At 45.5% G+C, this 21014-nt stretch overlaps 1 protein-coding gene across 1 annotated transcript in view; it reads left to right on the top strand.

The window, feature by feature from the left end:
* LOC135056658 (alpha-2-macroglobulin-like) overlaps positions 1-21014 on the top strand; it is a 256362-nt gene that overhangs the window by 52899 nt on the left and 182449 nt on the right. The window contains exons 7-11 of the mRNA XM_063962104.1: positions 62-146; positions 2825-2969; positions 5626-5737; positions 15947-16053; positions 19239-19400. Of these exons, the coding sequence (XP_063818174.1) occupies positions 62-146; positions 2825-2969; positions 5626-5737; positions 15947-16053; positions 19239-19400 (611 nt within the window). The remainder of the gene's footprint in view (positions 1-61; positions 147-2824; positions 2970-5625; positions 5738-15946; positions 16054-19238; positions 19401-21014) is intronic.

Raw genomic sequence — 21014 nt, 5'->3', positions numbered from 1 at the left:
AATTTTGTGCCCATAATTGCGTACAGTATATAATTGAACTTTCTGCTTCTATTTCTTTCAGTACTGAAGAGATTTGAATTACAATTGAATGTACCATCCCCTATAGCAGTGATAGATAAATCCTTTCACCTAGAGGCGTGTGCCAGGTATGACGAACAGTATTTTTGTATTTTGACTAAGCAAGCATGGACACCCTACTCTTCTGTTATTTCTAGAATTTATTTATGTTTATCTTGGTACACATCTGAAAGACAAGAGGAGCGAACCACAATTTGTTTCTTACTGATAAAACGGTCCAGCAAACATCTGATTTCCTTTATAAACATTACACAATTATCAGTCCTATAAGAAAGATGAATTTCATGGAGCATTGTTTTTCACATGCAGTTGATTTCCATACATACTGACATATGATTTCCATACATACTGATAAGCCGCATGATGTTGGCTCAACAGGACAGCATCCGATCTACTGGATATATGAGTGACCATCTGCCTCAGGTGATGTGTACACACTACACAAAAATTCGGACTGACTAGCTGAGATTTGGTGGACCTGCCTGATAATTGCACAGTGTGTACTTAGCATTACGCACAGTAGTCCCAGAGGCTGATATATTTCCAATGTTAGCTTCATATAGGGCCAGATTACTAGTTGCACACAAGTCGGTAATCAAGTGCAGCCACATTGCATGCTCATAAATATCTGGTGCTCTTTGCCAAAAAATTCAAAGCACCCATGCGGCCACCCCACCCCATCTATCTGCCATCATTACTGTCAGCAAATATTTTGGGCCAGCTTTATATGTGGTTCAGAGATCAGTCTGAAATCAAATAGTTCCCTGTATACGGTCAACTCCACATAGCCAGCCATTGCACATACAGGCCCAAGACACTCATAACACTTTGCTTGCATCTGAATGTCCAGTTTCCATCCAGTTACACCTAATGAGCTGCAAGTTGGGATGATAATGAGACACTGAATCACCTGCTCTTGCCAATTGTTGTAGGGGATCAGCTTAGACACATTTGCAGTGCACAAAAGTTAAGATCCATCCACAAAATGGACTTGTGTACAAATCTGAACATGCCTACAGTCTCCCCAAGGGATTAGCAAATACAGTTGTTACTGTTTCCTATTCATCAGATTTGTGGCTCACTCGGACATTGTGAAACAGGGCAATATCTCATTTGCTCATCATAGCTATGTCTCATAAACAATTTGACATATATTTGAAGGCATGCAGTACAATGGGGGCCAGGGTTGAGAACAGCCGAACACATCCATTACTGTACTCATGCCATGTCATGCAGAGCTAGGGAATCAGTCATAGGAGGTATAAGGTAGAGGTGGAAGTGGTACTGTTTCCTCTTACATGCACCCGATCATAGTGATGTAAAATGAGTTAACAGATGCACCAGTGACCTATCACAATGTCATCATGAGCAAGAACTTTTATCACCCCCCCTATACAGTATATTTAAAATTCAATACTTTTATCGCAGGGTGTGGTATTGACAAGTTGACTTCAGAATGTCGACATGAAGCAAGGCAGACAATCAAAATATTCATGGTCACAAATGTTGACTTGGTTAAATTGTTAACATTTAACATGACGACATACAGGGTTGTTGTTTTTTTTTTTGCATATTTTAGCCTAACACTATAAATAACAAAGTTGGTGTGTTTCATTTCTACTTTATGAACATGTCAACATTTTAACTATGACATTTGTGATATTCGACATTTATTTGTTGACCTAATGTACATGCTGACATTCAAAACCTGGGGACATTCAGAACTTGTCAACATTTTGACCAGATACCTTTATCACAAAGTCCAGATATTCCATAATCAGAGTGGTGTTTATAGAAAGTAGTGTACTGTTGACAACTTTTATTATATTTTAAAGAACGTAATTAATAATTTATAATGCACTGTATATTTCTATTTTATTTTAATATTTTTTTTTAAGTTGAAGTTGCAGAACTCTTTATGAAAATATAAAAAAATATTCAACATTGAAAATGAAAAGAGCAATACAACATTCCTGGGGTTTTAAAATACATATGTAAGAAACCTGGGGAAAATATACCTGCCTTCCACCACTTTTCAAGTGAGCTTGTCACAATAGAAAATATATAAAGTATGCATATAATATTGGCCTGATTCAAAGGTAGAAGCAAAAGGTACAGCAGCTGCTTCTTTGGATGTAGCTGCTGTGCGTAACTATGCTAATGCCATAGGAAGTGTCTAGTGTTAAAAGACTCCTACTGCCGGCATCTCATCCAGGTGCTGCATCTGACGACACTGCATTTTGATCACCATCGCAAACATCGGTTGCAGCATAAGGCATCTGAGTGAGCCTAAGGCTTCTCAGAATGGCCATCTCATGTCCACTACCAGTAAGCCGCAGACACCGGCCTCAGCACTACCACAAAATGGCAGTAACATGCCGCCATTTTGTAAAACAGACCGCTGTCAATCACCTGCGTCATCCAGGTCACTGCATCCAGGTCGCTGGCTTTCAGCACATGTGCACTGTGGACCCGCCATATGCGCATATGCCAAATCATCGGTCCTTTGCCACTAATTGGGGTCTGCATTCAGGCCTGAATCAATCCCTTTGTCTGATGTTTTAGAATACAAAGTATTTATTTGTGCAGTTTAGCAAATAAAAAATATAATTCCAGGCTTTACTAACATTGTAGAAAATCATTGGGTACTGGCTACGCATTAGTAACACCGTTAAAACGTAAAAAAGGGTAGCGCTATAATTTAGAGATAGAATCACCATCTTTATCTCATCTCTCCACTTTCTAGTTACACCTATGGAAAACCAGTACATGGCTCTGTTAACCTTACAGTCTGTCCTATCACACATTTCAATTATTGGCGCTATCGCAGCAGCAGCGAAGAAGAGGACAAAAAACACTCAGAACAATGCTTAGAAATACTGGATGTTAAGGTGAGATAGGCTCTGTTTATGATTAGTGCATACTATACAATACAGGATAGAAATTACCCAATCAGAACAGCTTTGACATGGACATAAATGGATATCATTTCTTGTATAAGTTTTGTGTAAAATACAAGACCTCTTATCAAAAGCCTACAGCAATAAATTTCAGGCCTCATCTTTGCAGTCATAAATCATAGTCTAGTGCAGTGGTTCCCAAACTGTGTGCCATGGCTCCCTGGGGTGCCTCGATACACTTGCAGAGATGCCTTGGATTGCTGGTCCAGGACCAATTCAAATTATTTATGGTCAATATAATAGGCAAAACCAGTGCTGGTGGCTGTCACTCAAAAAATATGGGAACAAACAGAAGCAAATCTTGTCCCTCACCACACACCTGACCCTAAGGGTGACATATAAATACAATTTACTTAATGTAATATTTATTTCTAAATTTCTCAATAAGACATTTTTAGCCTAGGGGTGCTGTGAAAAAAATTCTGATACTCTAGGGCGCCGTGATTCAAAAAAGTTTGGAAACCACTGGTCTAGTGTTATTTCCAACCTTGTTGCACATTTTCCCTCCCTGACTTTCCAATATATAATTGGTAAGTTTTGTGCCCAACCTCATTGCAACCAAAATCAATATTGCTCAATTCTGGAAGAATCCCCAACTGCCTCTGCTCAGTAAGATTACAGCTAAAATTAATTTCACTTTTGAGATGGAGACTACAGGTTTACATTACTCCACCTCTGCCTCCTCCCAAATATTGCAGTGGTTCAAATGGCACAAGTATGTTAGTGATAGTGAATGGACTGCATGTGTCTGAGCATTCCCTTTGGCCCCATTGTCTGTATCTTCAAATACTCCATGCTTGTTGCTCTTATTTGTATGTATTGCCTTTTTCTGCAGTGTCATTTTTTTTATGATAGTCTAACCTTTAAAGGCTGCCCCCCATTTCCCTGTCCCCTTCTTTTTCCTGTAACCGACAGTACTTCCCATATTTATATGTTTTGAACTTGTTTAATAAAAAGATTGATAAAATGTTAGTTAGTAATGAATACACATATACTTTAGCACGGAGTATGGGAAACATGCACTGTTATGGTTGCCTGAGGACTGAAGTTGGGAAGCATTGTTCTAAGATGAACGTTACCTGATATATCTGTGGATCCAATTACAAAATGCATTTTGCATGATAAGAAAAATATAGACTATTTTATTTTGAATACAGCACTGGATGGATGGAATGACTGTGTAGATCTATTTTAGCTTCATCTTCCCTAGTATAAAGGATACTCAAGAGGATTAAATTCTGTATATATCTGCATACCTATAAAATCCTTCCAATGAGAACTTGTTATATGAGAAAGAAATATAAAGAGAAGGACTGAAGTTCTCCACTAGTTGTTTTGGTGTGTAATACTATTTATCTGTGTTAATCCTTTTCTGCATCCTCTTTAATCGCTTTACACTAATGGCTATTATTATTATTTTTATTACATTTTATTTATAAGGCGCCACAAGTGTTTCGCAGCGCCGTACAAAGGACAGTACAGGGAGACAAAACTTAGAATTATAGTAAATAAATAACAAAAATAGAGTACAGGGAACAAAGAGCACCACAATTCTCATACATAATACAGCTTAGATGTAAGTAGTGAGGGAGTAATCATCATACTACTAGGAGCTGGTGGCCATAGATAGAGATGCGCCTTTACCAGCAGGAGAAGAAGCGGTAAAGATGGTCACTGAGTAGGGGAGAGCTGCGAGTGAAATGTGTCGAGGAGAGGGCTTAGATAACAAGAGGAAAGAGGGCCCTACTCTGAAGAGCTAACAATCTAATGGGAAGGGTCGACAGACAGATGACATGAGGTGCAAGCAAGCGGGAGGTAGCCTGATGGCAGTATGCAAACAAAGCTGAGATGTTCAAGGCATGAGACAGGGGGGTGGAGGCGTGGCCTCAGGACTAGGTTATGCATCGGGAAGGTATGCTTTGATGAATAGGTGGGTCTTTGATGCCCGTTTGAAGCTTTGCAAGGTCGGGGAGAGTCTAATGTATCGGGGGAGTGCATTCCACTGAAGGGGTGCAGCACGGGCATAGTCTTGAACTCGTGCATGGGAAGCAGTGACCAGGGTGGTGGAGAGGCGACAGTCATTGGTCGACTGTAGGGGGCGGGAGGGAGTATGAAGGGAGAGGTGGTTGGAGATGTAGGGAGCAATCTATCCTGACTGACATGTTGTCCAAATCTCTTACCTCGTTTTTTCTGACTTTAGTACTCCCTTTCTGATTAATCCATTGTGGTAGACAATCTTTCTCTCTCCTTTTGACTCCTTTGCATGCTCATTTTATTAGTATTGTTTTTTCTAAGATCCTGTAATTTTTGGTTGGACATCATGCTCCTCTTCTTAAACCCTCTACTTCACCATTCATCCTACACACCCTTTCCTGCAACCCCCTGCACCCCTCCATTTTTGGGGAGGAAGCTATGCCACATACTCCTCTTTGTTTGTTTTGACCCTTGTGATTTAGTGTGATTTTTAAGTTGCTAAACATCTATTCCATAGAAATCCTTTCTACATACAGTATATCTGGCTTCCTCCCTCAACTTTTTTCATGTATTTATATTATTCATACTGTCGTTTTGATCTTATCTTTTACAGACTGATAGCAAAGGATGTCTGTCCAAGGAGATTGACCTTAGTTTTTTTAAACTTTCAAAAGAAAGTTCACAGTATTTACAAATTTCATCTTCTGTGACAGAAGATGGCACAGGTAAGAGTTAAGGAGGAAATAATGGCATTGCTTAAAGGTACAAATCTACACAAAAACCATAGCAACTCATCTGCAGTTATATTTTATATCTCAAGTGGAATCAGACGTTAAAGAATCTTGTCAACATTTAAAACAAATCAGGAATATTTTACTGCTGGAAAGATCTAGATAAGCACATTATTTTTTAGTACAATATAATTCAAATTATGGCATGTTAACTGACCATGATTATAATGAAGATTTTCGTTGATACATTAATAGTCATCATCAATATATACCCATCAGCCATAACATTAAAGCACTGACAGGTGAATTCAATAACATTGATTACAAATTACAAGGGCACCTGTCAAGGGCTGGGATATATTAGGCAGCAAGTAAATAGTCAGTCCTTGAAGTTGATGTCTTGGAAGCAGGAAAAGTGTTGGCAAGCATAGGGACCCGAGCGACTTAGATAAGGGCCAGGCGACTAAGATGCAAATTTGGCAAAAAAAAAGACTCCCAACACTGGCAAAATTGCATGGGACCTGGCTGCACATTTGTAGCAGGCATCACATGATAAATGTCATATTGACACTACTGTAGTTGTATGAGGACACATTTGTACCACAGGACACCTTCAGAGGTCTTGTGGAGTCCATGCCTCGATGGGGCAGAACTGTTTGTTGGTATGAGGCAGGGCCGACTTTTTGTATGGGCTCAATGGGCTCTTGCCCAAGGGCCCCAGGCATATAAGGGCTCTAGGCTGATAGCTGAGGGTCCCCTCTTTCCAGGGGTACCAGATTTTTGAAAATCGGCCCTGGGGAACCAGAGATATCTAACTTGAAAGCAGTGGTCCCCATCCAAGCCTGTTAATTACTCTTCCCAGCCAGATATCTCGGATTCTGTCTGACTAAAGGGGGTACTCACGGAGCGATATTCTAAGCAATCTGACTAGATTGCTTAGAATATAAGCCTGATCGCTCCGTGTGTACCCCTTACAGCGATAGCGATGCACAGCCCCGCGCATCGCTATCGCTGCTGCTAGATTGGCCTGCCGTGCAGGCCAATCTAGCGGGTCGCTCACTTCACCCGCTGGGTGAAGTGAGCGGCGCCCCGTCTCCCCCCGTAAGCTCAGCACAGATCGAGCTGTGCTGAGCGCTGGGAGAGATGTGTGCTGAGCGATTCATGTACTCCTGTATCATCTCACATAAACCTGAACCTAAAGGTCCATACACACTTAACGATAAAATGAGCGACGTCGCTCATTTTATCGTCAAGTGTGTATGCCGCCAGCGACGATCGATGCGCGGCCCCACGGGTCGGCAACGATCGTCGCTGTCGGTAGGGCATGCATGAAGGATGTGGACTGTCGTCCACGACCTTCATGCAGGGCTGGCAGGGGCATGACGTCACTGAGCGATATGAGCGGTCATACATAGTAACATAGTACATAGTATCTGAGGTTGAAAAAAAGACAATTGTCCATCGGTCATATCGCTCAGTGTGTACAGTCGGCCGCCGACCGGCCGGCCCGGGAGGGGGAAACATTAGATGATGTCGCTCACAGAGCGACATCGTCTAATGTGTATGGACCAAATTATTTACTTGTTCTTTAATGTTGTAATGATAATGTGTGAGTGAATCAGACATCACCAAAAACATCTTTATTACCCCTGACCCTGTTATTATTGAGGTTGAGGCAGCTTCTTTGTGATCTCAACAAATGTCAATTTATAAGGAACAAATGACACTACTGCAACATGAGGCATCAAACATATGGATTTTCTAATTATTCTTATTTCCCTCAATTATTTCACGCAAAAAAAATCTAAAGTCTGATAAGAAAATGATCACATTCTTAAATATATACTCTACTCTTATTTCTCCTCCCTCTGAATGATTCATAAATAATTCATTAATACTATTAATTTCTGCTGCGGGGTACACTGGGCTCCAATAGGAATGGACAATGGGGTGTAGAGTAGGATCTTGATCCGAGGCACCAACAGGCTCAAAGCTTTGACTGTTCCCAGAATGCACAGCGCTGCCTCCTATATCACCCCGCCTCCCTGTACAGGATCTCAGTTTTGTAGTTGGTGCTGCAGTAGCAGGCACTTAACAGAGGGGCTGCTCCAGGTAGCCCTAAGAAGAGCTTTTTTCTGAGGAAAAACGTGAAGACTTCAAGGGCAGCAGCAGTGTTACATGTCAGTGGACATTCACTGCTGCAGCTCCGGCTCTCCCCAGCGGCGCTGCACACTCCCGAGCCCTGGTTGCCGGGTAACTACAGCAGGAGGCTCCGGTTTTCTTCTTGTTTGGCACACACAACGGGGGCTCTCCGGGATTGCGTGGCCGCGCTTCGAGAGGTGGTAAGTGGGTCCCGCTTGCGGGACCCGGTCTTTATCGTGATCCGGTGCAGTCAGTGGGAGGCAGGCCGTGCGCGCTGGCGGTGGACACTGTGGCATTACAGGCGATCCCACTAGATCACCTGGGCATGGGACAGGTCAGATTTTCTCTATAAACCGTTTTATTAGAGCCCGCAGTACCCGGTGGTTTTGCCAGCAGGGGGATAGAGCTTGGACCTGAAGCCCCCCCCCCAGCCCCAGGGTGCCATTTTCTGCAAATGTTCCCGCCCTGGAGCTGCATATCTGTCTCTCCCTCACTCCCTGGCAGTGTCTGCGGCGCCATTATCCCTCAGCTCAATGTTCCTGGGAATGCTTGGGCAAATCCTCCTATGTAAAGCCGCCTAGTTGCCAGTGCTGTGACTTTACAAGACACTTAAGTTTTCTACCTGCCTTTTTAGTCAGTGTTAGTTAAGAAAGAGTGCATTTAGTCAGGGTTTCCTAGTACAATTACCCTGTGATATACATCCAGTTCTTACTGTGTACTGTTATATCTATTGTTATATAGCTGTGTAAGCTAGTCCAGTGCAGTATTATTGTTAGTAATAACCTCTGCATTGTACAAACTGTGACTATTTGTGTGTGCATTTGATAGCTGAGTGGTGTCCATTTCGTGTCTTTCACTCAACCTGCTATCCCTATATTCTATAACCTGAGGGGGCTTGGTGCGTCAGGTTTTATCTGATATAGGATTTTCACAAAGATATACTGTATTACGTATTTTTCTCTGTGATTTAGTCACCATATCTCTCCTTTATCTCTGCTGGTGCTGACTACACTGCACAGGGGTTTGGGCTAGAGGTATTGTGCTGCTGACAAATTGTACTGTGTTACCTGATACTGCAAGTTACATCATGTCTGCTTCTGAGGGTAACAGTTCTGGGGCTGAACACACTGCCGGTGTTGCTGAAGCCGCAGATACCTATGAGGAGAATATAGCAGCTTTGGGCTCTGGTTCTGGGGGCTCCTTGGCAACGGGGGCAAATAGTGACCAGCCGTGGGCCGCTTTTTCCACGCTTCTGCATACGCTAGTTCATAAACTAACACCCCCTATGGGACCCCCAATGCCGGTACAAACGTTTGTGGTCCCTGCAGCTAACCCGCCGTGGGCGGACGATTTATCTGCTCAATTAAAGAAGTTGAACCAGTCCCTGACTACTAAAAAGTCTGACCGTCGCTCGCCTACGTCCAAGGGGTCCTCTAAGCGAGCGCTTGTCTCCTCACAATCCACTGCTGTCACTGACACCTCGTCGGATGAAGACGGCACTTACACTGACCCCACAGGTTCTGACTCAGATATGGCTGATCGGGAGGGTGGTTCACATGTGGATGTTCCTGATCTTTTGGAGGCTATTAAATTAATTTTACAGATTACGGATGATCCCGAGCCATCCGATCCTCCTAAGAAACCAGATAGGTTCAAGCGTCAGAAGGTGATTAAACAAGTTTTACCTCACTCTGACCACCTAATTGATATACGTCAGGAACCCTGGGAAAACCCGGGTACGAAGTTTGTGCCTCAAAAGAAGATGCTGGCTCGCTATCCCCTCTCGCCGGAGCTGTATAAGAATTGGGAAACGCCGCCTCCAGTGGACTCACATGTGGCTAGGATGGTGGTTTCCTCAGCTGTACCGGTCACCACCGTCACATCTCTAAAAGAGCCTACGGATAAACATGTGGAGGGTTGTCTTAAAGCGATTTACACCCTCACGGGTGTTGCACAAAGGCCCACTATTGCAGCTACTTGGGCTGCAGAGGCCATTGAAGCATTGGCCTTGGAGTTAGATGCTGATATCTCCTCTGACCATGCTAGACAATGCTTGTCTTATATTGTCACAGCTTCTCGTTATATTAAAGAGGCGGCTTCTGATGCCGGTATCCTGGCAGCCAAGGCCTCTACTACGTCAGTCCTGGCTCGCCGGATATTGTGGCTGAGATCCTGGTCTGTGGATCTGGACTCTAGAAAAACCCTGGAGGTACTCCCTTTTAAGGGAGATATTCTGTTTGGGGAGGACTTGAATAAGATAGTGGCTGACTTGGCTACTGCCAAAACTGCCTGTCTGCCAAGTACTGCTCCTTCGGCGTCGAAAGGCTAAAGGTACTTCTTTTCGCCCCTTTCGTCCTTCAGGTAAAGCAAAAGGTCAGGCGTACAACAAGCAGGCCCGCACTTCCAAACCTGGTAAGCCTAAGCCCAAAAGAGCCTGGATGGCCCGTCAGCCAGCTTCAAAGACCGATAAGCCTGCCGCATGATGGGGCGGGCCTCCCTCTGGGGGATCCCAGGGTGGGGGGCAGGCTTCCAGGGTATACCCAGGAATGGTTGAAGACCACTTCAGATGCCTGGGTATGGGAAGTCGTCACTCGAGGTTACGCCATAGCCTTCAAAAACCGACCCCCTCATCGATTTTGCCAGACAGATGTCCCATTGCACAAGACAAAGGCAAACACTCTACATTCGGTGGTACAGACCCTCCTGGATACAGGTGTCGTAGTACAGGTGCCCCTTGCTTAGAGGGGCCGGGGGTACTATTCTCCGCTGTTTGTAGTCCCGAAACCGAATGGGTCCTCCCGGCCCATTCTCAACCTCAAGGCATTGAACAGGTTTGTGAAGGTTTCCAAGTTCCGGATGGAAACCCTTCGCTCTATAGTTCGGCCTTGGAACCTGGGGACTTCATGGTCTCCCTGGATATACAGGATGCTTACCTGCATATTCCTATAGCAGTGTGTTATCAGCAATACCTGAGATTTGCGATTGGCAACTGCCATTACCAGTTTCGGGCGTTACCTTTTGGTTTAACAACGGCTCCGCGAGTCTTTACAAAAGTCATGGCGGTGCTGACGGTGGTACTCCGCCGTCAAGGGGTCAGGATACTGCCGTATTTGGATGACTTGTTAATCCTGGCAAATTCCCCAGAACTTCTCCTGCGTCATCTAGATGTGACGGTCCGGTTTCTGCAAGCCCACGGGTGGCTCATCAACTGGAAGAAGTCATCCCTGATCCCTGCTCAGAGCATGGTGCATCTGGGAGCACTATTGGACACTCACAACCAGCGGTTGTTTCTGTCTCAGGAGAAAGTCCTGAAACTTCAGGACAGGATTCGTTGCTTCCTATCTCGTCTGCAAGTGTCGATACATTCGGCAATGCAGGTGCTGGGCCTCATGGTGTCAGCATTCGACATGGTGGAGTACGCTCAATTTCACTCTCGCCCTCTCCAGAGGCTGATTCTAGCCAAATGGGACAGCCTGTCTCACCGTCCCCAGTCTCAAATGATCTCATTGACTCCAGAGGTCCGTCTGTCGCTGCTCTGGTGGCTCCGGGACCAACAACTGTGCAGGGGCCGTCCGTTCTGGATATCCAACTGGGTCCTGTTGACGACAGATGCCAGTCTAAGAGGTTGGGGCGCGGTGCTGGAGCAACACTCCCTTCAGGGGCGGTGGACCAAGGAGGAATCCCTCCTCTCGATCAATATTCTGGAGTTGCGGGCGGTCTTCAATGCCTTGAACCTAGCCCAGCATTTAATTCAGAACCGTCTTGTTCAAGTACAGTCGGACAATGTCACCACAGTTGCTTACATAAATCATCAAGGCGGCACTCGAAGCCGCCTAGCAATGAAGGAAGTCTCACGGATTCTACAGTGGGCAGAATGCCATCTACCGGCCATATCGGCAATATTCATTCCGGGAGTCCTGAATTGGGAAACGGACTTTCTCAGTCGTCAGGACGTACATGCCGGCGAGTGGGGCCTCCATCCAGAAGTGTTTCAACTCCTAGTGGAAAGGTGGGGTCTTCCAGACGTAGATCTGATGGCGTCTCTACACAATCACAAAGTTCCGGTCTTAGGAGCAAGGACAAGGGATCCTCAAGCAGCATTCGTGGATGCGCTGGCGGTACCGTGGAGGTTTCGGCTGCCGTACGTGTTCCCTCCGGTGTCACTCCTGCCCAGGGTAATTCGGAAGTTCAAGCAAGAAAAAGGAATTCTGCTTCTCATAGCTCCAGCGTGGCCCAGACGGCACTGGTTCTCAGACCTGCAAGGCCTATTGTCAGAGCGTCCAATTCTACTTCCACAATGCCCAGACCTCCTCGTTCAGGGCCCCTGTGTCTATCAGGACCTAGCCCGGCTGTCTTTGACGGCGTGGCTCTTGAAGCTTCCATCTTAAGGGCTAAAGGGTTTTCTGAGGCGGTCATTCAAACTATGTTGCGGGCCCGGAAACCAGCTTCGGCTCGGATTTACTTTAGGGTCTGGCATTCTTACTTTGGTGTGTATCTAACGATTATGACGCTTCCAAGTTTAGTATAGCCAAGTTGCTGGCTTTTCTTCAGCAGGGCCTGGACTTGGGCCTGCGTCTGGCCTCCCTCAAGGTTCAAATATCTGCCTTGTCGGTGTGGTTTCAGAGAAAAATTGCGACCTTACCTGATGTACATACCTTTACTCAAGGCGTGTTGCGTATCCAGCCTCCCTATGTCCCGCCTGTGGCTCCTTGGGACTTGTTGGTGGTTTTGGAGGCATTACAAGAGTCTCCGTTTGAACCTCTTGGTTCAGCTGACCTTAAGTGGCTTTCCCTTAAGGTTGTGTTTCTGCTGGCTATTGCTTCAGCTAGACTTGTGTCGGATTTGGGTGCTTTGTCATGTAGCTCCCCATATCTGATTTTCACCGTGACCGGGCGGTTCTTAGGACTCGCTCGGCTATCTACCTAAGGTGGTTTCTTCGTTCCACCTTAATCAGGAGATTGTAGTTCTGGCACTTGTTTCTCCTGATCTGTCCCACAAAGAGCGGTCTTTGGATGTGGTATTGGCTCTCCGTATCTATGTGAAGAGAACTGCTCCTATTAGGAAATCTGATTCTCTTTTTGTTGTGTTTGGGTTTCACAAACGTGGCTGGCCTGCTCACAAGCAAACTCTGGCCATATGGATTAGAATGGTGATTGCACATGCTTATGTGAAGGCTGGTCTCTCTGCTCCTGATCACATTAAGGCCCATTCTACTCGGTCTGTTGGACCTTCTTGGGTGGCCCAACGTGGTGTGACCCTTGAACAATTGTGCAAGGCGGCTACGTGGTCCTCTGTGAACACGTTCATAAGGATCTATGCCTTCGATACTGACGCTTCCCAGGATGCTTCCTTTGGACGCCGGGTTCTTGTGCCCGCTACAGTGCATCCCCTCCCATAAGGAACTGCTTTAGGACATCCCCATTGTCCATTCCTTGTGGAGCCCAGTGTACCCCGCAGCAGAAAACGAGTTTTATGGTAAGAACTTACCTTTGTTAAAACTCTTTCTACGAGGTACACTGGGCTCCACAATGCGCCCACCCTGACGCACTTAGCTTCTTTGGGTTGGTATGGCATTAGCCGCTGACACGTCTCCTGTCGTGAGAATGCGGTGTTGTGGCTACTAACCATTGTTGTCTCTTTTCCTGCTACTGCATTGGACTGGTTAATTAAAATCTGAGATCCTGTGCAGGGAGGCGGGGTGATATAGGAGGCGGCGCTGTGCATTCTGGGAACAGTCAAAGCTTTGAGCCTGTTGGTGCCTCGGATCAAGATCCTACTCTACACCCCATTGTCCATTCCTTGTGGAGCCCAGTGTATCTCGCAGAAAGAGTTTTAACAAAGGTAAGTTCTTACCATAAAACTCGTTATCTTTTTCATGCATATTACAATTCCACATGAAAATGCACTTACACGTGTCCATTGAGTAATCCATACTTTCTGCTATACCTTTAGGTGTTCCTTATAGGGGACTGGACAGGAGGCCACCTATCAGGCCATATGACCTACAGTACTGTTAAGCTTTTGTAACTGCACACTACTTCCAGAGCTACAGCCCCTTACACTGTACATTCAGCTGGCTATTAGTGATAAATGGACAATATGGCTGCCACTGGAGGGCGTGACACTGTGTACCAATAAGCCACTTGCAATCTTTCCATGGGTCAATGGCATTAGACCACTCCTTAGACCAGAGGTCGGCAATAAGTGGCCATCCAGCTGCTGTTAAACAATACATCCCAGCATGCCCTGCCTCAATTTTAGCATGTCTTGAGAGCAAAACCGTGGCAGGGCATGCTGGGATGTGTACAGGGCTGCCAAGAGAAATACTGGGCCCCGGTACAACAACTTCCTGGGCCCACCTGCCCCCACTCCCCCGCCCCACTGGAGGGGATGTGACCACAGCATGCTGGGGGCATGGTCTCACCTCTTTTGGGGCATGTCTAGCATATGAGAAGCACCCACTCACAGGAGCATGGCATGCCTCCCAGCCAGGGCTGTAGAGAGCCTGGCTGGGCCTAGGTACTTTTCAGTGGGCATGGTCTAATCACAGGAGATATGGACCTGGGACCCCACTGGGCCCCTCCAACAGACCTGGGCCCAGGTAATTTTTACCCTCCCCCTTCCTCTTTCGGCGCCACTGGATGTGTAGTCCAAAATGCCTGAGACTCTGTGTGCAGTCCAACCCAGAGTAATTTTATTTTACAAGTTTCCTCTGGTTGTGTCACATGATGAGCACTGAGGCCTGGGGAGCAAGGGGATTATTATTATTAGTATTATTACATTTTATTTATAGGGCGCCACAAGTGTTTCGCAGCGCCGTACAAAGGACAGTACAGGGAGACAAAACTTAGCATAACAGTAAATAAATAACAAAAATGGAGTGCAGGTAACAAAGAGCAACACAGTTCTCAAAACATAATACAGCTTAGATGTAAGTAGCGAAGGAGTAATCATTGTACTACTTGGGGCTGGCGGCCATAGATAGAGATGAGCCTTTACCAGCAGGAGAGAAAGCAGGTAAAGATGGTCGCTGAGTGAAATGTGTCAAGAAGAGGGTTTAGACAAGAGGAAAGAGGGCCCTGCTCTGAAGAGCTAACAATCTAGTGGGGAGGGGCAACAGACAGATGACATGAGGTACAAGCAAGCAGGTAGAAGCCTGATGGTGGTATGCGAGCAAAGCAGAGATGTCCAAGGCATGGGGCAGGGGGATGGAGGAGCAGCCTAAGACTAGGTTATGCATTGGAGGGGTATGCTTTGATAAATAGGTGGGTTTTCAATGCCCGTTTGAAGCTTTGCAAGGTCAGGTAGAGTCTAATGGAGCGGGGGAGCGCATTCCACTGTAGGGGTGCAGCACGGGTAAAATCCTGAACTCGTGCATGGGAAGCAGTGACCAAGGCAGAGGAGAGGCGACAGTCATCAGCCGACCGTAGTGGGCGGGAGGCAGTATGAAGGGAGAGGAGGTTGGGAGCCAGTGTAGATTTTGTTGAAGGGGAGTGGCAGAAGTGGAGCGGCGGGAGAGGAAGATGAGCCTAGCTGCAGAGTTGAGGACAGATTGGAGGGGAGCGATGTGGGAGCAAGTGAGGCCAGTGAGGAGCACATTGCAGTAGTCAAGTCGTGAGATGACCAGTGAGTGGATGATAAGTTTAGTTGCACTCTGGGAGAGAAATGGCCTGATGCGAGCAATGTTGCGTAGCTGGAACCGACATGATTCACTAGTCCTCCCTTACCTCAGGGCCCCATATCCACTGAACCCCCTACAGTATTATTGTGCCACTGGCCACAGTTAAAATAAAAAGTGACTTAAACCCAGAAAGTACCCACTTTTTTCTGTGTATTAAAAAAGGTTAACTTTTTATTATACCAGTAGAAGGCTATATCTATCCCCAAACACAAGATAGCATTCACTAGAGTAAGAGTATTCTGTATGAGGATGATGAAGTGCAAATAGTGAAAAATGCTGCTTGCTGGGGGTCAATTTTGGAAATGATTGTGTAACATAAATCTCCAGGATATGTGACAGAAAATTTGTACTTAAACAGTATTTGTCTTCATATACTGTAGGTCACATTGAGACGGTCTCAGCTGAAATCTCCCCCACTAAATACAAAGAAATTACATTTGTGGATACTGGAGAATATTACTTTCCAGGTGTTCCCTTTCATGTCAAGGTAATTACATGTGGATGAAAGCTTGTCTTTTTTGGCACTAAAGAACTAATAAGATTCAGACACATACACCTGTTAGTTTATATAGGTCATCTAATATGGTTTTGTTAAAAATAGTGATAAACAGCTACAAATGTTCTGGTGATTAATTTGAATTTTCTAGTGATGAATTACGGGTAATTGACTTCTAAAACTGTAGATACCCAATGTTGCAAACTGTAAGTATTACCCCTTTTCTATTGACTTGAGAATCCAGCACAACAACCTGGGATTTTTGTCAGTGGAAATGGATCTACCCGGGTCCTGTCACCCAGGAATCCTTCCCAGGTACCAAGCAGGGTTTCACATGAGAATGACCCGGGTGAGCTGCAATGGAAACAGAAAGCCCGGGTTGTTTGACCCGGGACCCATTCAGAGCTTGGGGAGAGCCACTTTTCCGGTACAAGGAGGTGATGTACCCCTGTGCCGTGTGAACGGTGCGGACCTGGCAATAACCTGGACTGGCACCGCACTTTGAAAGGGGTTGTGTCTGGTCTGACCTGGTTTGGAACCGTGTTCCAAATCCTGGGTCAGACTCTGGGCTTTAGTGGAAAAGAGGTATTACTGAATATATTTCACTTGTTACAAGGGGAACAACTGCACTATTGAAAAAATATCCATGTAGATCCTTGAGCAAGGGTTTTTCAAACCAGTTACTACTTACAATACAAACTTTAGAAACTTAATGACACTTACTGAAGCTGTAGATATCCGTCACACATATAAAATCCCACATATAAACTCATGAGAATATAGAGATACATTAATACTCGCATGCTGGTACTTGGGGTTCTCCAATTACCAGCCTGCAGGAGAAGCTTGCTGGGACCTGTATTCCCTCCTGTTAAAGACAATAGTTCTTTTCACAACCAAACGAATATCAACTCGGCACCCACCGACCAGAGGTGCTGAGGATATCCCGGTCTTCAGCCCTGGTCTTGGGTGCCTGGAGGGAGGAACCACTTTATTGGGGGCATCCCAACTCCCCCAGGAAACTTAGGCCAGGGCTGACTGGTTAGGGCGTTTATTATGTTATGGCCAGGCAGAGGCGTCACTGATTCCAGTGACACCCAGTGCAGGGGTGTGCGTGTCAAAGCTGCGTGTCAACAAAAAGGGTTGTGGCCCCGCTGGAAAGGGCCGTGGCCTCATTGCCCGGACCCCCCGTTTCATCACTCCGGGGGTGCTGGAGATGCGGGCTGATCCCGGGACCAGGGCAAGTGCAGTGTCGGCTCTTGCACAGTGACAGGAGCAGGGTGCTTCACATAATGTCACAGTGCAGCACCCTGCTCTACTTTGCTGTCACCCCTCCGCAGGTGACACCCGGGTGCAGGCTGCCTGCTTGAATCTGTTTTTAAAAAATACAGGGGAACCCTATAACTTCTATACACTGTATTTTTGGAACCAAGACCAGCCCAAGAGCCCAATGCTGGTTCATAAAATATAGGAGGACTTCACACATTTGTTTCTCCTGTATTTTTTGAACCAAGACCGACTCAAAGAGTCCACGGCTGGTTATGCTTGTGGGTGTGGGGATGTGGGGGGGACCCCAATGCAATTTTTTTAATTTTTTCATTTTTTTTTCCTTTTTAACAGAGAAGCACTGATCTGTACAGGTTTCATGTATGGGAGTGTTTGGCTGCCAGCAAACACATACACATACATCATTGGAAAATACGATAAACTAAAACATGGGTATATAGTAAATTTCTGTGTTTTAGTTAAGAAAATGCACCAGTGTCTGATTTGTGATTCTTAGTAAATTTACCCCTTATTGTGTGTTGACATGTCCCCTGTGCTCTCCAACAGCATTCACCTCACCCCCATCAAATTTATTCTGCAAGACTTTAAGGTATTGATACAATTAGATACAATTAAGTGCTCCATCCCTATTGGCTCCATTTGAATCCTACATTGCAGACCCATTTCTGCAGTGTCTTTAGGACTGAGAAGATTGCAGTTTACAGTAAGTGGAAAAACAGAGGAAGCCGTAGATGGGACAACCAACTCCTATCTGAGGGGGATACTTCCTAAAGCAGAATAATCCACTTTGGGTGGAGATCTTCTTTATTTCGGCAAATTGTTTCTTTCTGAGACAGTCCTAATATCTGAGCTCAGTTCCTGCCCCCATCTCACTTCACAAAAGATGTAATCAAGGAGAAGCCTACTCGCTGATTAGCTCAGCTGTGCCTGTGGGTGTGAAGCAGGAGTGCGGGCGATGGATCATATTAGTGTGGAGCTTTACTGAGAGGTTAATACAGAGACTATGGACTATATGAACGCTGATAAATTCCCCTTTTCAGATTAGGCAATTGGCTGGGCTCAGTTGCTTAGCAGCCAATTCAGGACCTTGGGTAACAACTATATGACCTGGGTCTGGAGCCACCTAAGCCTCTTGGCCCCAGAGCAATGGAACTTCCTGCATCCACCATGGCAGGACTCCTCAAGAGCGCTTTTTAAAAGACCTCTGGTGTCTCACAGATCTGTAGACATGAGCCAATGATTTCACAAAAGCTCAAATACATGTAGTCATGGCCCATTCACTGGTACCAGGTCATAGTTGAAAGCTGTCCTAAAGATGTTGGAAGGACTTTAGCTGCCTAGACTGTGTACAGACTATTGATTTTACCTTCACTTCTGAAAATGTAAATGTTGGTGTTTACTTCTTCTTTAAATTGCAGTAAAATGACCAAAAACGTAATGCAATCATATGTGCCTACTCTACCTGATGGCCAGGAGAAGCCAGATTTTCATGGAGTGGTACTGGAGCCCCAAGGAAGTAGACCACCATTGTGTAACTTACCCATTTACCTACTGAAAATGGGCAGTCAGGGGGCTTCGCAACGCATTTTATAATGAATGACATTATCATGGTTTCTGTACCCTGATGCACAATGGCCTGAAACATGGCATTGTGAAGGCTCCAAAAATAAAAATCATGTTGCAATGCCCCCAAATTTTCCTGGAGGAGAGGTATAAATAGTAGGCAAGGCATTTGGAAAATGATAAAGTGATCCTGATTATGGGATATGTAAGCTACATATATATCTTCTGATAGGGACCATGTGATGTATGCAGATCATTCTACTACTGAGTATGAACAGTTATTTATATGAAGGTTCCAATCAGCAGTGTGCATTTCTCATCCTCAGGTGCGTGTTGTTGATGAAAAAAATCAGCCCATGGTTAACAAAGCCATATCCATATATCAGTATGCAAATAGTGAAAAGGTTGCAGAGCTGGTGACTGACAAAAATGGAATTGCTCATTGTGCACTTAACACTTCTACATGGGACAGCTATATGTCACTAACGGTAAGTGACTCTGCCACAAAGTGGCGCTATTGCATTTTCCTTTTTTATGTATATGCAAAAGGTAAGTGATAAAGGTAAATGAAAAGATATATTAGGAACCTGCAATAACATGGGCCAAAAGCGCAAATTCTGTGTTATGTTGCCATGGTCCAATCTTTGTGTAGATGTGTCCATTTGTATATCCATGAATTATCAACTACAGTAACGCAACATTTTGCAACTTCTAATGATAGTACTGTATGTGGGCAGATTTCTTAATTCCTTGCTGAAAGTGGACATTACTCCCATATTAAAAATTGAATTTTGTACAGTTACTGGCAATTCTGCACATTCTTTAATGTGATCAGCAATCTGTATATTACAGCACTCTAAAATGTACATGGTTATTATCTCCTATATAATTGCCCAGATCTGTCACTCTGTGGCTAACGCTGGGCGTGGCTAGGAGCTCTCATTGGGTTAGCAGCAGGTCTATCACACCCAGTCCACAGCTGATTGGGCGAGAAACGCCCTCCCACACAGTGTTACATCCTATGGGAGGCTCTGTCTTTTGGCTGCTGTGTGTTCTCAGAGCAGGATTAACAGTGGGGCTGATGGAGCTGGAGCTGCAGCTCCACACCCCAAAATAGGCCCACTGCATCTGCAGCAACATACCCTGCAATGCATAGCGCCGCCTCCTCTATAACTCCGCCTCCGTGCACAGGAGCTCAGATTTTGTTAATCAGTCTAATGCAGTAACAGGTAATTGAGACGACAACCGTTAGTAGCCACATACACCACATTCTCACGACAGGAGAAAGTGTCAGCGGCTAATGCCATACCAACCCAAAGAAGCTAAGTGCGTCAGGTGGGCGCCCTGTGGAGCTCAGTGTACCTCGCAGAAAGAGATTTAACAACGGTAAGTTCTTACCATAAATCTCGTTTTCTGCTGCGGGGTAAACTGGGTTCCACAGTGAATGACATTGGGGATGTCCTAAAGCAGTTCCTCATGAGAGGGGACGCACTGTAGCGGGCACAAGAACCCGGCGTCCAAAGAAAGCATCCTGGAAGGGCATAGAACCTTATGAACATGTTCATTGAGGACTACGAAGCCGCCTTGCACAATTGTTCAAGGGTCGCACCACGGCGGGTCGCCCAAGAAGGTCCAATAGATCGAGTAGAATGGGCCTTGATGGTAGCAGGAGCTGGAAGGCCAGCCTGTACATAAGCATGTGCAATCACCATTCTAATCCATCTGGCCAGAGTCTGCTTGTGAGCAGGCCAGCCACGTTTGTGAAAACCAAACAGTACAAAGAGAGAATCAGACTTCCGAAGGGATGCAGTTCTCTTCACAAAGATACTGAGAGCCCGTACCACATCCAAAGACTGCTCTTTTTGGAAGACAAGTCAGGAGAGGCAAAGGCCGGAACCACAATCTCCTGATTAAGGTGGAAAGAAGACACCACCTTAGGTAAGTACCCGGGACGTGTTCTAAGAACCGCCCGGTCACGGTGAAAAATCAGATATGGGGACCTACAATACAAGGCACCCAGATCTGACACCCGTCTAGCAGAGGCAATAGCCAGCAGAAACAATACCTTAAGAGAAAGCCACTTAAGGTCTGCTGATTCAAGA

This window comes from Pseudophryne corroboree, chromosome 3, assembly GCF_028390025.1.
Source record: "Pseudophryne corroboree isolate aPseCor3 chromosome 3, aPseCor3.hap2, whole genome shotgun sequence".
NCBI classification, from domain to species: Eukaryota; Metazoa; Chordata; class Amphibia; order Anura; family Myobatrachidae; genus Pseudophryne; species Pseudophryne corroboree.
Note: the sequence above shows the minus strand (reverse complement) of the source record. Positions and strands in the feature narration are given on the sequence as shown.